Raw genomic sequence first — 13,711 nt, forward strand, 5'->3', positions numbered from 1 at the left:
AAAATAAAATCATTTAAAAAAACTAAAAAAATAATAAAATTTTATGCTTTCGCTTAGTTTTTTCCAGGTTAATCGTGTTACGAATCAATTTAGATTTTTTACTGAATTATATTAAATTAATTTAATTTTATTGACATAGATTCATGTCACAAATCAATCTGCTATGCCGAGCCAGATCTTAAAATAATGATTTAACACACATTACTAATTGTAATTCGAAAACCAAAGATGTAAAGTTTTAATGATAACAACGAGTTCGTGGACTATTCAACATCTGACGTGGACGTTTCCCATTTTCGTAATTGTATCAATTATATTATTGGACCCTTTCCATTTTTAATTAAGTTCCCAATTGCTCACCTACCTTACCTAATTAAACATTATTGTTAGTTAATTAATTGATAATTGCCATGTGCTTATATAAGGCAAGCAACGACATGGCATGGCGGGCTACACATACATGGCTTCTACTCCATAAAATGGAATAACCTTGAATCACGTGGCATTGAAAAGAGAATATCCTTTCTCAATTATACAATAATGTTTTTATATTCCAACTTAATATTGTAACAATATTTTCAATAAAAAAAGTGATTAGCATGATCATTTAGATAAATATTATCTATTTATTTATTTGTCAAAATATCTTTAAGCTAATTCATATATAAAAAAAAACAAATTTCGCTTTTTAAAGATTTTAAGGATAAATTAGCTAATTCAATCTTATATATCAAAATAATTTAATTCAGGATTTTTAAAATTTAAAATAAATTTTTAATTTCGTATAAAATATTATGTAGTTATTAACAAAACACACACACACACACACACACACACACACATATATATATATATATATATATATATATATATATATATATATATAAAACAGTGGATACAAAAAGATCACGTTTTCCTATATCTTTCTTATAAAAAATTTCAAAACTATGACATATATCTTTCTTTATCTTTTTCTATATATATAAAAAAAAAACAGTAAAAAAACAATAATATTATCCTTTATGAAATACAGTCAACACTCCACGTAATTTGGGCCACGTCTAAGAAAAAGTGTCGACTAATTAATTTTGTGATATTCAGGGAATAATTAGTTATATTTTATTAGTTACTTTTTAGATTTATTAAAAAAAATAGATATAACTAAAAATTATAAATTCTAAATGGAGATATTTTTATTATTTCTTAATGAATCACGAAGTTTCATCTTTTTTTTTTCTTTTTATGTTTGTTTTTTTAGGGGTGAAAAAAAAAAATCGTGAAAACCAGAAAAAAACAGATTAAAATTTTAAAAAAACCGACCGGTTCGGTTTTATAAACCTAAAACTAAAAAAACCGAACCGAACCCAAACCGAAAAAAACCCGAGCTAAAACGAAAAGCCGAGCCAAAATAATATATGTTTTTTTAAAAAAATTATTTTTGATATCAACATATCAAAACAATTTAAAAACATAAAAAATATCAATTTTAAATAATTTTTTTAAAAATAATTTTACTCAACTCATTTAAAATACAATAGCAAACATGGGCTTCTCGTGTTTGATATTGCGTTCTAAACGAGGAATAAGCAAACTTTAAAAAAAAATTATTTAAAATTAATATTTTTTATTTTTTTAAGATTGTTTTGATATGCTGATATAAAAATAATTTTTTAAAAATAAAAATTTATTTTTTTAATTATATCTATTTCTTTTTAAAGTAAAACTGAGAAATATCTAATAAAATATAACTATTTACTTCCTTAAATATCACAAAATTAATTAGTCGACACTTTTTCTTAGACGTGGCCCAAATTACGTGGAGTGTTGACTGTATTTCATAAAGGATAATGTTATTGTTTATTTACTGTTTTTTTTTTTTATATATAGAAAAAGATAAAGAGAGATATACGTCATAGTTTTGAGATTTTTTATAAGAAAGATATAGGAAAACGTGATCTTTTTGTATCCACTGTTATATATATATATATATATTGTTAATAACTACACAATTCTTTATACGAAATTGAGAATTTATTTTAAATTTTAAAATTCTGAATTAATATTATTTAGATATATGAGATTGAATTAGTATATATAAATAACATTTAAGTGTGCATAGAGAAATAGCAGAACTCAATTAATTCACTTCCCATGTTAACCCAAGAGTTCTGCTATGTCTTTAAGCACACATAAATGTTATATATACAAAGGGTCAAGATTAGATTTCGTACAAGTATTGAATCTTTTATCGACCAAATTAAGCAAGCAAAGGTGATAAAATCAACGAGGGAAATTTGAGATAAGTAGCGTAGAAGATTAATGAGTGCTTTCCCCGTCCCTTCCCTGATGAGATGAGATTAAAAGTCAAATTTCCCCAAGATAAGAGAGCTCAGATATATCCATTTATTGGCATAAAATCAAGGAAAGTGGCAGTAGACTATGCATTCTCCCTACGTTTCTTTTTCACTGGCCAACCAATTAAGCAAGGGTATATATAATATATGGACTATGGAGACGAAGCTAGCTGATATGAAGTATCCAAGAGACTAGAAACATGGAGGAGTAGAAGCCTTCTCTTTTACGTGTGCAAGCTATGCTGATATGCTGCCTTTCTCTCTCTCTGTTGCGTGCAGCAGATGAACAAATTACAGTCACGAACTCGATCGAGGACAAAATAATTTCCATACCTACTTAGTACTCATCCAAGTTAAGGAAAATGACAAGAATCATGGACATTCACAGGCCTGAAAGCCACTTTCCAGCTTTAATTGATGGGGAAATATGAATCCCACTTTCACAAGTGACATGGTTTTCTACTATAGCTCGCATTCTTGCTTGGGACTCCACAAATTGAGATCCACATCTGGGTTCTGGCCCCCTGTTCTTGGGTGCTCAAGCAACCTTTGTAAATTAATGCAAGCAATATGTCCAAACCAAAAAAAAAAAAAAAAAAGGGTTTGATTTGTGTGTATGGTACGAATGTTGGGTTTTTTTTTCTTAGAAAATATATATATATATATATATATATATATATTTTATTTTTGATACAAGGCAATCATAATAGTTGGAAATCATTATAAGAAAAATATCAATTTGATATTTTTCAAACCTTTTAAAATACGTAAACAAACACACGCACTCATGGTGTGGCTAGTCTAACCATTTTATTTTTAATTTTTAATTTTATTTTTCTTAACAAAGTTATTATTAGAGGTGACATAGATCATGAGGATAATGCAGCACTTTGATTGATAATGATGGAGATTACTCATGAGACTCTTGAAGATTTCTATCTTTTAATTATTATTATTATTATTGCTGCTTCATCATATCCTCCCTGGTGTGAATAGGACGTAAAATTATTATTATTTAATTTCACAATAAAAATAGGTATATTTTAAAAAATAATTTTTTAATATTACTCCTAAAATTTAAATCTATTTTTTTTAAAAAAAAAAACTACTTATTCACCGAATTGTAAGTTAAAAAAAATGTTCAGACTGATAAGTGCGCGTTTTATTTATAATTTATATTCAAAGATAGATGCAATACGGTCCCATAAAATCAAGACAGCAATTAGTGTAATGTAATTTTAACGTTGCCTCTTGTGTGTTTCGAACTCTTTTCATCCAATGCTTCAGCTCAAGTGGTAGAGCTAGAGCAGGTCCCTTGGGTCCTCTTGTTCTTGTTACGTGGGCTTAACTTAAATAAATCCTGTTGATCAAAATGGAGTTCAAAGCCGCAGAGTGCTGCAGAGTTGGGCTCGAAAGTACATTCCTCCCATGTTTAGAAGGTGTTGCTTGACAGGAGATGGGAAGCGAAGGAAGATGGATCTCTTCTTATTTACAGACAAAGCTCATACATCTGAATTAAAAGCACAAAACAACATGGGATTGGAGAGATCCATAAAACTTGGTTGAAATGTAATGCACAGATATATCTCAAAGCTCTCCATCCCTTTCTTTACCACTACCACCTACTTTTTCCTTAATATACTGTGACTCCTGCTTTGTAGCCTCCAGAGTTTCAGCAGCCTTTTGCTTCGCAGTCTCATAATTCTCTTTAGCTTTCTCCTTGGCCCAGCTTAGATTCTCCCCTGTCTCAGCTTCCCTTTTCTTGTCTTCTTCTGTTGCGCTCTTCTGCGTTTTTTTAGCCGCCTCTTTGGCTTCTTCAGCTTTCTTGACTGCTGCCTCCTTTGCCTCTTCTGCCTTCTCTTTTTCCATACCTGTGGCCTCTTTAGCCTTCTCTTTGGCTTCTTCGGCATTTCGAGCTGTCTTCTCCTTCATCTGCTCTGCTTTCTCTGCTGCCTTTTCCTCTGCTTCATAGGCCTTTTCTTTTGCTGCTCCAGAGGCTTCGCTTGCCTTCTCTTTAGTTGCACCTGTTGTGGAAGCAATCGTTTCTTTCGATGCACTTGCCATTTCGCTAACCTTCTCTTTGGCTGCATTTGCCATTTCTTTAATCTTCTCTGTTGCAGTATCTTTCATGTCACCTGCCCTTTCTGCACCGTATTGGGTGGCTTCTGCTCAAATTTACCATAACACATATAAGAATCGCTAATTTGGAATGCGTGGATTAGCAAGAAAACCAAATTCCAAAAGAAATCATTTAACCAAAACTTGCATGCACGTTCTTGCTCATAAGGTGAGTAATCAATTCACTAATTAACTAACCAGAAGCTATGTCTTTGGCCTTCTTAGCAGTGTCAGAGGCTGTATCAGAAGCTCTCATAGCAGCCTCCTTGGCATCATCCTGCTTTCGCCCAATGGTTTCAGAGATTTTCTCCTTGGCCCATTCGGCCCATGACTCGGTGGATTCTGTGGCTTCTTTACCATCCTCTTCTGCCTTTTCCTGTGCTTCTTCTGCTTTCTCTTCTGTCTTACCTCTTGCTTCTTTCATTCCATCCGTCATCACTTCAAAATCTTGGCTTTCTGTCGGGGTTGAAGAACGATCAGCACCAGAGCAGCTACAACTGATGGCAAACATCATCACCAGTATCCCCGCCACAAACAAAACCGAGAGCCGACAAGTACCATTCTTGGAAGGCATGATCATCAAGAAAGATACTACTCACAACAGTACAGTACTTAATTTATCCTCTCTTTTATTAGGTATAACAAAACAACACACTATAGCAATTAGCAAGCAACGAGGAAGATCATAAAAATAAAAGCAAGCAGCGAGGAAGGGAAGTGATGAAAACTGAATAAGGAGCACGATTGCAAGTGGAAGTAGAAGTAGGGGTTGGGGGGTTTTTTAAGGGACAAGTTGAGGAGCTACTTGATCAGATGACAGACGCCATGCAACGTGGAAACTCAAGAATTTGCCAAGTGTTTACGTGATTGACATGTGTCCTTCTCAGTGTGCCACGAGTCAGCTTCTTAATGAAAGGCTACCCTTTTGAAAAATTCTTTACTCTTGTTCTCATCCGAGACACCAATCCAATCTACCGACGGATAAATTGGAGGGGGGAGTGTCATTAACCACTCGGTTCTAGACGCTACTGCCTAGTTGATCCAATAACTTATGTATTCGATGTATTAATGTATTTTTAACATTTTTTATTTTTAGTTTAAATTCATGCTTAAAAGTGTCAAAAGCATAGTAGTAACTTAATATACCTAGGTTTAGCAGAATACTAGACCCGGATAACATAAGTTTGACTTGCTTCCAGCCTAACAATTTTGAATTCAAATACGCACTGAGCCAAAGCATATGAGTCTGATGATTTACCAAACCTAATATTCTTAAATTCAGCTACATGCTGACCCAGGTATATATGAGTTTGACGAGCTTTTAGACCAATATTCTTAGGTTCAGCTATGTGTCGAGCTCAAGTAAATATTGATCTGACAAACTTTCAAACCCAATATCATTGGGTTCAGCTACATGTTGAGCCAAATAACATATGAGCCTGACTAGCTATCAGATCCAACATCTTTAGGTTCAGCTATTCGCTGAGCCTAAATAGACACAAGCCTGACAAGCTGTCAGATCCAATATCCTTGGTTTCAGCTACGTTATGAGCCTAAGTACATATAGGTCTAGCAAGCTGCTAGACCCAAGATCTTTGAGTTTAGCTACGCGTTGAGCCCAAATAGACGTGATTCTGATCATGCTTGACTGAATAAGAGCTTTTCACTTTAGAGACGAGCTGTGAAACCTAACATTATTGGATTCAACGACGTGTTGAGCCGAAGTATATATAGGTCCGACGAGCTTCTAGACCTAGCATGTTTAGGTTTAGCTACATGTCGAACCCAAATAAATGTAGGTCTGACAAGATGTAAGACCCAACATTAATGGGTTCAGTTTTACACTGAGTCTAAATAGACATGAGTCTGACAGGCTGTCAGACTCATCACCTTTGGGCTTGACATCATTCTAAGTCAAAGTGGGTATGAGTCAAATGATTAGTATGGACCCTATATTGGGCCACAAGATTTTATTTGTTTATTCTTATAGCTTTTAACGTAAAATGTTAAAATTCAATAATAATCATCTATCTATACCCCTAGATGTATAAAAATCTTGTAATGACCTATCATATATCCATCAACATTAATATTCTGTAAGGGATGTCTATCCCTCATTAATATTATGTAAAAGACATTTATCTCTCATTAATGCTATCAAGAGGAAATGACACCCTGACCCCTCAATTCAAGCAACATGACAAGGTTCAGGGGCTATATATACCCCTTGAACCACTCAGGTAAAAGGTTTACAATTTCTATTCTCTAAGAATTTTTACTTTAATTCTGAGAGAATTCATCATATAAAAACAGGAACAAACACTCAAAATCATCAACTATTCTTCTAAAATTGGTTTTTGACATCCTTAATCGCTATCAATGACAGACAATAAAGATACCCTTGAGATAGGACACGTCAAGAACCTTCTTATAGTTATTGGCGCATCAACTCCATCAAAGTGTTAATAACTCATTAATCAAGTGTAAGCCTTTACTCAAGCAGTGTTGGCAACCTAGGGGCAATATCAAGCCTTATCATCCCAACAAGTCCTGGCACATGATGTAACTCCCTTGGTCCCCGCTTCTCAACTAAAAGTTATCTCCTCTACCAAGAGACAATTGTATTATCCAGAGAAGGCTAGGCAAAACAACTTGGAGAGCTTTCCACCCCAATGATCCCCTAATCTCTTTAGAGGTCATTCTCATCAACATGAAGCTCTCCTAATAAGTAGTCACTTTAAACGTGATCCCTCTGACCATCGTATAATAGAAGTTAATTATAAATCCTGTTGTTTCATGCCAGAATTCTTCATCTCCCTAGAGTTTATTAGACAACAGTAGGGGAGAAGTTTGGCTGGTTGATACATCAAAGATGAGGTCTACAGTCCTTATAAGATAAAAAAAAAAGATCATATTTTTTTTAAAAGAGTCTTGCACACCCTCATCCCTAAAGAGTATATCTTCACAAAGATGACTTTAGACAACTACGGTCTCACAGATCCATAAGAACATGTTTAAAATATGCATACCAACCTTGAGTTAGTAATCTAAGACAATGATGCTATGTGTAAGATCCTCCCTACGACTTTTAGAGGGTCAACATGAGCCTGGTATAACAACCTAAAGCCAGGCTCTATAGGTTTCAGTGACCTCTGTGCTAAACTTATATCATGGTTTAGGACTAGTATTCCTGCCAAGAGGAGCTACACAAAACTCTTTAGCATTACTCAATCAGGAGGGGAACCCACTAGGGTATATTTGAAAAGGTTCAACAAAAAAAATGCTCAATATTAAGGAATTGATTGAGCCAGTAGCTTTAAAGGCTTTGATAAGTAAGTAAGGGAACATTCTCTATAGAAGGACTTGTATGCCCTACCATACATAAGCTCGTTAAAGGTGAAGTAAGTCATAAGAAACTACATATAGGTAGAAGAGGCTAGTATGTTGAGAAATGTGCCTTCTTATTTTTACTAGGAGGTTCAGGATAAGAAACCATTCAAATGAAATCATTCTTTCAATAAAGATAATAATTTCAAGAAATGACAGAAAAGACCCGTGAAGGAACCCATGTAAAACCTAGAAAGGAGATATACAACTCCGTTGAATGTCACCCTCATAAAAATCTTTACATCTATAAAGGGGAAAGATTTTGTTTAGTATCCACCCCTTATGGTATTACCTTCACACACATGCACCTCCAAAAGTTTTATTTGTTCTACAAGGATTTAAAGCATGATACGAAAGATTGCTTCATGCTGAAGAAAGAGATTGGAAGGTTGATAACCTAGGGTTATCTGAAGCAATTTGTCAAGGGGCATATCCACATTGAAAAGACATAGAAAAGCCCAACCAACCTACCCAAGTAATGCCTAATATCAACGTGATTTTAAAAAGTACCTTGGCTAGGGGAGATACTTTTAATGGAAAGAGGAAGTATAGAAAACATATTTTGATAATGAATCATCACCAGATTCCATGACACAAGCCTATCATTTTCACCTTAGAAGATGGAAAAGGGGTAACTTACCCCTATGAGGATGTACTAGTAATTTTCATGATTTTGGCCAATCATCGAGTCCACAGGGTGTTGGTGGATAATGAGAATTCAATTAACATCCTTTCCAAAGATGTGATGTTTTAGATAGGGATAAATCCCTCAAGGACAACTCATATAAAAACCTATTTGATTGGTATTGAAGGGTTATGAGTGTGAGTGAAGGGTGTCCTAGAGATCCAAGTCACAATTGACATTTACCCTAAGTGTTTTACCCTTCAACAAAATTTTATAATGATATATATGGCTTTGGCATACAACGCCATAATAGTAAGGCTTCTCTTGCATAATATCAATGCAGTAATAAACACAGTATTTGGTCTTGAAATTTTCTACTCAGAAGGGGGTAGCTATCGTGAGATGAAACTAAAGGGCCTCTAGGTATTGTGCTTCTGCATGTCTAAAAGGCAAAAGGTCTTTGTTTTGGGACCAACAAGGATCTTTAAAGGAGATGATAAAGGTCATAATCGAGGCCATATAGTAGTTGAAAGAAGTATCTTTAGGGCAAAAGAAAAGGGCTATCACCAAGATATACTTAATTTGAGAACCAACTCAATAACAATTTTCTCCTTGCCCATAAGGCCAATTTTGCTTTCAGCACTTCAGATATGCTAGAGATCAGCCTAGAAATAGTTTCTCATAGACTTCTAGCCAATCCAATTTTCCCTCTTATCCGATAAAAGAAGAGAAACTTTAGAGGGGAAAGGCAACATATAATAAATTTAGAAATTGATAAATTTTTGGTTGTTGGGTTCATTTATGAGGTCATGTGTCCAAATTGACTGACTAATATGGTCATGGTGAAAAAGAGCACTAAAAAGTGAAGGATGTGTGTGGATTTCATTAACCTGAACAAGGCATCCAAATGATAGTTTTCCTTTCCCAAAGATTGACAAATTGGTGGACTCTATAGCTGACTTTGAATTTTTAAGTTCTTTGAATGTTAATTCAGGGTGTTGCTATCCATTTTTAACCCCATAATAAATCAAGAAATAAAATAAAAAAATAAAATCTAAAATACAAGAGGATATATATAAAGAAAGCTTAGAAGATTGTCAAAGTTGGTTGTCAAAGAGCAAAATGACAGGTGGAAAATTTAGAGGATTAACATGTATAAAATTGGCAAAATTGACGACCCAATTCTGATTGAGAAATGACCCATTTGGTGAAAATATTTCCTTGCAATTAAGTCCTCAATAAAATTAATTAAGCCTTTCAAAATCCTTTGAGTCCTGACCTATCCAAATTTATATTTATTTACCCCAAATAAAAATATTTTCACCAAATGGGCCAATTAAAGTCTAAATTGACTTCAAATATCAAATTTTCTTGCAATTAAGTCCTCAATAAAATTAATTAAGCCTTTCAAAATCCTTTGAGTCCTGACCTATCCAAATTTATATTTCTTTACTCCAAATAAAAATATTTTCACCAAATGGATCATTTCTCAAATTGCAAGGAAATTTGATATTTGAAGTCAATTTAGGCTTTAATTAAACAAAAAATTGAAGTCTAGAGGTCAATTTGTAATTTTAAAGAGTTAATTTCATCAAATCAAGGGCTTAATTGCATAAATATTGAAGTTTAATGGGCAATTGGGGACTTGATTGAAGAAATCCAAAACCAATGATCAAACTGGAAAAAAAACACGTGATTATAGGGGCTAAAATTGACCAAATCAAATTCAAAAAAATTAAAATTTTGATGGTCAATTAAAGGTTCAATTGCACAAATCAGAAACCATTGACCAAGATGAAAATGACGCCAAACTTTGGGGTTGATGATTGGGTTTGGCATGGATGCAATTACATGAAATTAAGAGTTTGAGAGACAATTACTCGTGCAATTAAAAGCAATTGGAAGAATAGGATGATCTCAACAACATTTCCATCCCATTTTCTCCAATGATCTCAACAACATCTTATCCCTAATAGCCTTGCTGCATTGTCAGATTCTGGATTGATTGAGTTGGCAATTTTAAGCGAATGGATGTGAAGATACATGCCACCAAATCAAGCAAGGTTAGATCCAAATAAAAAGTGTGCACCCCCTCTACCAACTTCAGGTGGTCTTCAATGATGATGACATCAAAGTTACTCTGACGAAGCCTCGAAAGTAGGTAACTCGGCCATCAAAAGCTATGATACCCATTTTGCAAAACCACCAATCTTTTTCATGTTCACACTTCAAGCCTTCTTAGTGGGTTCTTATCAAATATTGGCCATGTTTCTCTGAATATCAAAAGGCTAGAAACAGGCTCCTTGGTCTCCAAGTTTTAGAAAGCCACCAAAATCTCTAAAATCGAGTTTGTTGCAAAACCATCATTTTAAAACCAACATAGGTACAGAGCTTACAGTTGTAAAGTGTACCCAAAACTCTCTCATTTTGATCAGAGGGACAAGTTTTGATGAATGAGGATTAATCTTTGATTGAATCCTAGCTTGAAACCCTATAAATACCCCTAGAAGATCAAGGTAGGAGAGTAGAAAAAGAGGAGAGAAAAAAGATAGAGGAATATAGGATAAAGAAATTCTAAGTGTGAAGGTTTAAGAGCTTAGTACAAAGATTTCCTCAACTTTTAGATAAAGTAGCAAACTTGGGAAAGAAAGGGAAGCAACCATGGTTAGAGCTTGGAAGGTTTAAAAAAAACTCTTCTAATCTAGCAGGTGATGTCAATGAGGCACATCTTTGGCTCTTCATTGCATGTTCCAGTGGTGTTTTGAATTTGTTTTTGGTGATACATTATATTAATCTTGTATTTTTATTAATTTATGAAATGTTGTTTTTCTTTGCTTAATTTTGATTTTAGTTGTTTGTTACTATTTACTGGCTGTTTAGGAAATGCGTTGATGTTTATTTTGTTGAAATAAAATAGTTTTTGTATTCTATCAAATATGACAGTAGGTGTTTGATGCTTTTGCTTTGGTTTATTAATGTATTTTCTTGGTTCCTGAGCTTGATTTGGATCTCAAGTTTTATAGAAAGTTAGTTTTGAATTAAAATTTGATGTTGTTGTTGGCTGTCATTGGGGTTGTAGTTATGAAGGTGGAATCTAATGAATAATTTTAATGATTTGATGTTTTTTTATTAGTTCTTTTGATTCGACTATGTTAAGTGTTGATAATATGGTTCGTAAGGATCAAAAACAATGTGTTTAAAGGTCTAGAAGGCCATTTCTAAGGTTTAACAATGTTTTGGGTTTTTTCTAGGTTATTGAGCAATGTTCTTCGTGTTTAGGGAAAGAACATTGTCTTAGCTTTATGATTTGGAATAGTTTTGGTCCATTTATTTACACTAAACACTTCGTGACATTTGACTAGTTAATAATTTAAGGTTTATTGGCATTAATAATAAGTTTTTAATGGGTTTAAATCCTAGTGTTTTGGTTTATAACCGAAACTTATTTAGACCAAATTATGATGTTTCTTTGATAATCAAAGTGAATGGATACTAGATTATTGATCCTTGCATGATTTATAACATGTTTGTGGCCTTGTTTTGATCATATTTGGTATGTTTGGAGAGTCATGTTGCTGGAATTGGTTTGAATGTTCTTCGTATTCTTCATTTTACATTCACCTTCTAGGATAGGTGAACCCTATTAGGAAACCTACATGGACTCTTTTTATAAAGATTTATTTATGCATACAAGCCTCTAATAAATTCAAGATGTCAGTTTTGTTCAAGAGTGTAAATCTTTGTTCAGAGTCATAAACAGATCACTGGTTAGGAACCCATCAACACCTTTAAACCACATTCAGACCACACAATTCAAGATGTCAGGTAAGGTCCGTTAGGGGTCCTAATACATTCTCTAGCCACAATCAGTCCATTACATTGGAATTTCTAATAAGATCAATTCACTCAGGTCTCCTAGTGACCCTAAACCAAATAACTAAGTGCTGACTCCCTGACCTCGACGTCCTTCCAAGCTGCGTGCTCACATATGACACAGGGTACTACCAAACCTTTATGCATCTAGAAGATGAGAAAAAGACTTATTTTTTTTATTAAAGGAATAACTTTTTGCTACAAGGCAGTGCCATTTGGCTTGAAAAATACAGGGGTTACTTATCAGTGTATGATCAAAAAGGTGTTCAAGCACCAAATTAGGAGGATCATAGAAGGTTATGTGGATGACATGCTAGTGAAAAGCATGACTTTTGAACAACATTTGAATGACCTAAAAGAGGTTTTCTATTTTGGAAAGATGTTAGATGAAGTTGAATCCCTCAAGTGTGTTTTCTCCATCAAAGAAGGATACTTCTTTGGTTTCCTAGTAAGTAACTCATTAAACCCAATATCCCTGGGTTCACCTACATGCTAAGACCAAGAGGATGTGGTTCTCGCGAGTTGTCAGACCCAATATCATTGAGCTTAGTTATATGTTAAGCCCAAGTAGACATAGGTGTAACGAGTTTCTAGACCCAATGTTTTAGGGTTTAACCTTGTATGAAGCCCAATCAATTATGGGTCTGGCAAGCTGGCAGACCTAACGTTCTTAGATTCAACCACGTGTTAAAGCCCAAATGGACACTGGTCTAAAAAGCTGCCAGATCCAATGTCTTTGGGTTTAACCACATGCTGAGCCCAAATCGACATGGGCTTGGTGAGTTACCTGACCAGATGTTATTGGGTTCAGTTATATGCTGAGCCCAAGCAAACACGGGTCTAGCGAGCTACCAGACCAAATATCATTGGGTTTAACTACATGTTGAGCCTAGGTGGACATAGATCTAACAAACTACCCAACCCAATGCCCTTGGGCTTATCTACATGCCAATCATAAATGGGTATGGGTCTAGGATCGTTGTCAGACCTATCGACCATGAGCTTGGTTTCCTAGTAAGCAGCTCATTAGACCCAACATCCCCGGGTTCACCTACATGTTAAGACCAAAAAGACTTGGTTCTGGCAAGCTGTCAGACCCAATGTCATTGGGCTCAACTACATGCTAAGCCTAAGTGGACGTGGGTATAGCAAGTTTTCAAATCTAATGTTTTTAGGTTTAGCCACGTGTGAGCCCAAGCAGTTGTGGGTCTAATGAGCTGCTAAACCTAACGTCCTTGGATTCAGCCACATGCCAAGCCCAAATGGACATGGGTCTAGGCTCGTTGCCAGACCTATCGACTATAAGCTTGGTCGTGTGCCAAACATGAATGGCTAAAGGTCTGGAGATCATTAT

The 13,711-nt window shown here is 34.5% G+C and overlaps 1 protein-coding gene across 1 annotated transcript; it reads right to left on the reverse strand.

The window, feature by feature from the left end:
- Window positions 1–3,819: 3,819 nt before the first annotated feature.
- On the reverse strand, window positions 3,820–5,241 carry LOC7477203 (late embryogenesis abundant protein D-29). The gene is made up of 2 exons (XM_024611002.2): window positions 4,671–5,241; window positions 3,820–4,519 (listed from the first exon to the last, which is right to left on the reverse strand). Exons 1-2 carry the CDS (start codon window positions 5,050–5,052, stop codon window positions 3,942–3,944), a joined length of 960 nt encoding a protein of 319 aa, XP_024466770.2. The 5' UTR covers window positions 5,053–5,241; the 3' UTR covers window positions 3,820–3,941.
- Window positions 5,242–13,711: the final 8,470 nt, after the last annotated feature.

The sequence above is a fragment of the Populus trichocarpa genome, chromosome 10 (genome assembly GCF_000002775.5).
Source record: "Populus trichocarpa isolate Nisqually-1 chromosome 10, P.trichocarpa_v4.1, whole genome shotgun sequence".
Classification (NCBI taxonomy): domain Eukaryota; kingdom Viridiplantae; phylum Streptophyta; class Magnoliopsida; order Malpighiales; family Salicaceae; genus Populus; species Populus trichocarpa.

Bases quoted from the DNA above. Each gene is read 5' to 3' on its own strand.
- LOC7477203 (XM_024611002.2), bottom strand. From the start codon at position 5,052: ATGATCATGCCTTCCAAGAATGGTACTTGTCGGCTCTCGGTTTTGTTT. The intron at 4,520-4,670 runs GTTAGTTAATTA...AAATTTGAGCAG, and splicing joins GGCCAAAGACATAGCTTCTG to AAGCCACCCAATACGGTGCA.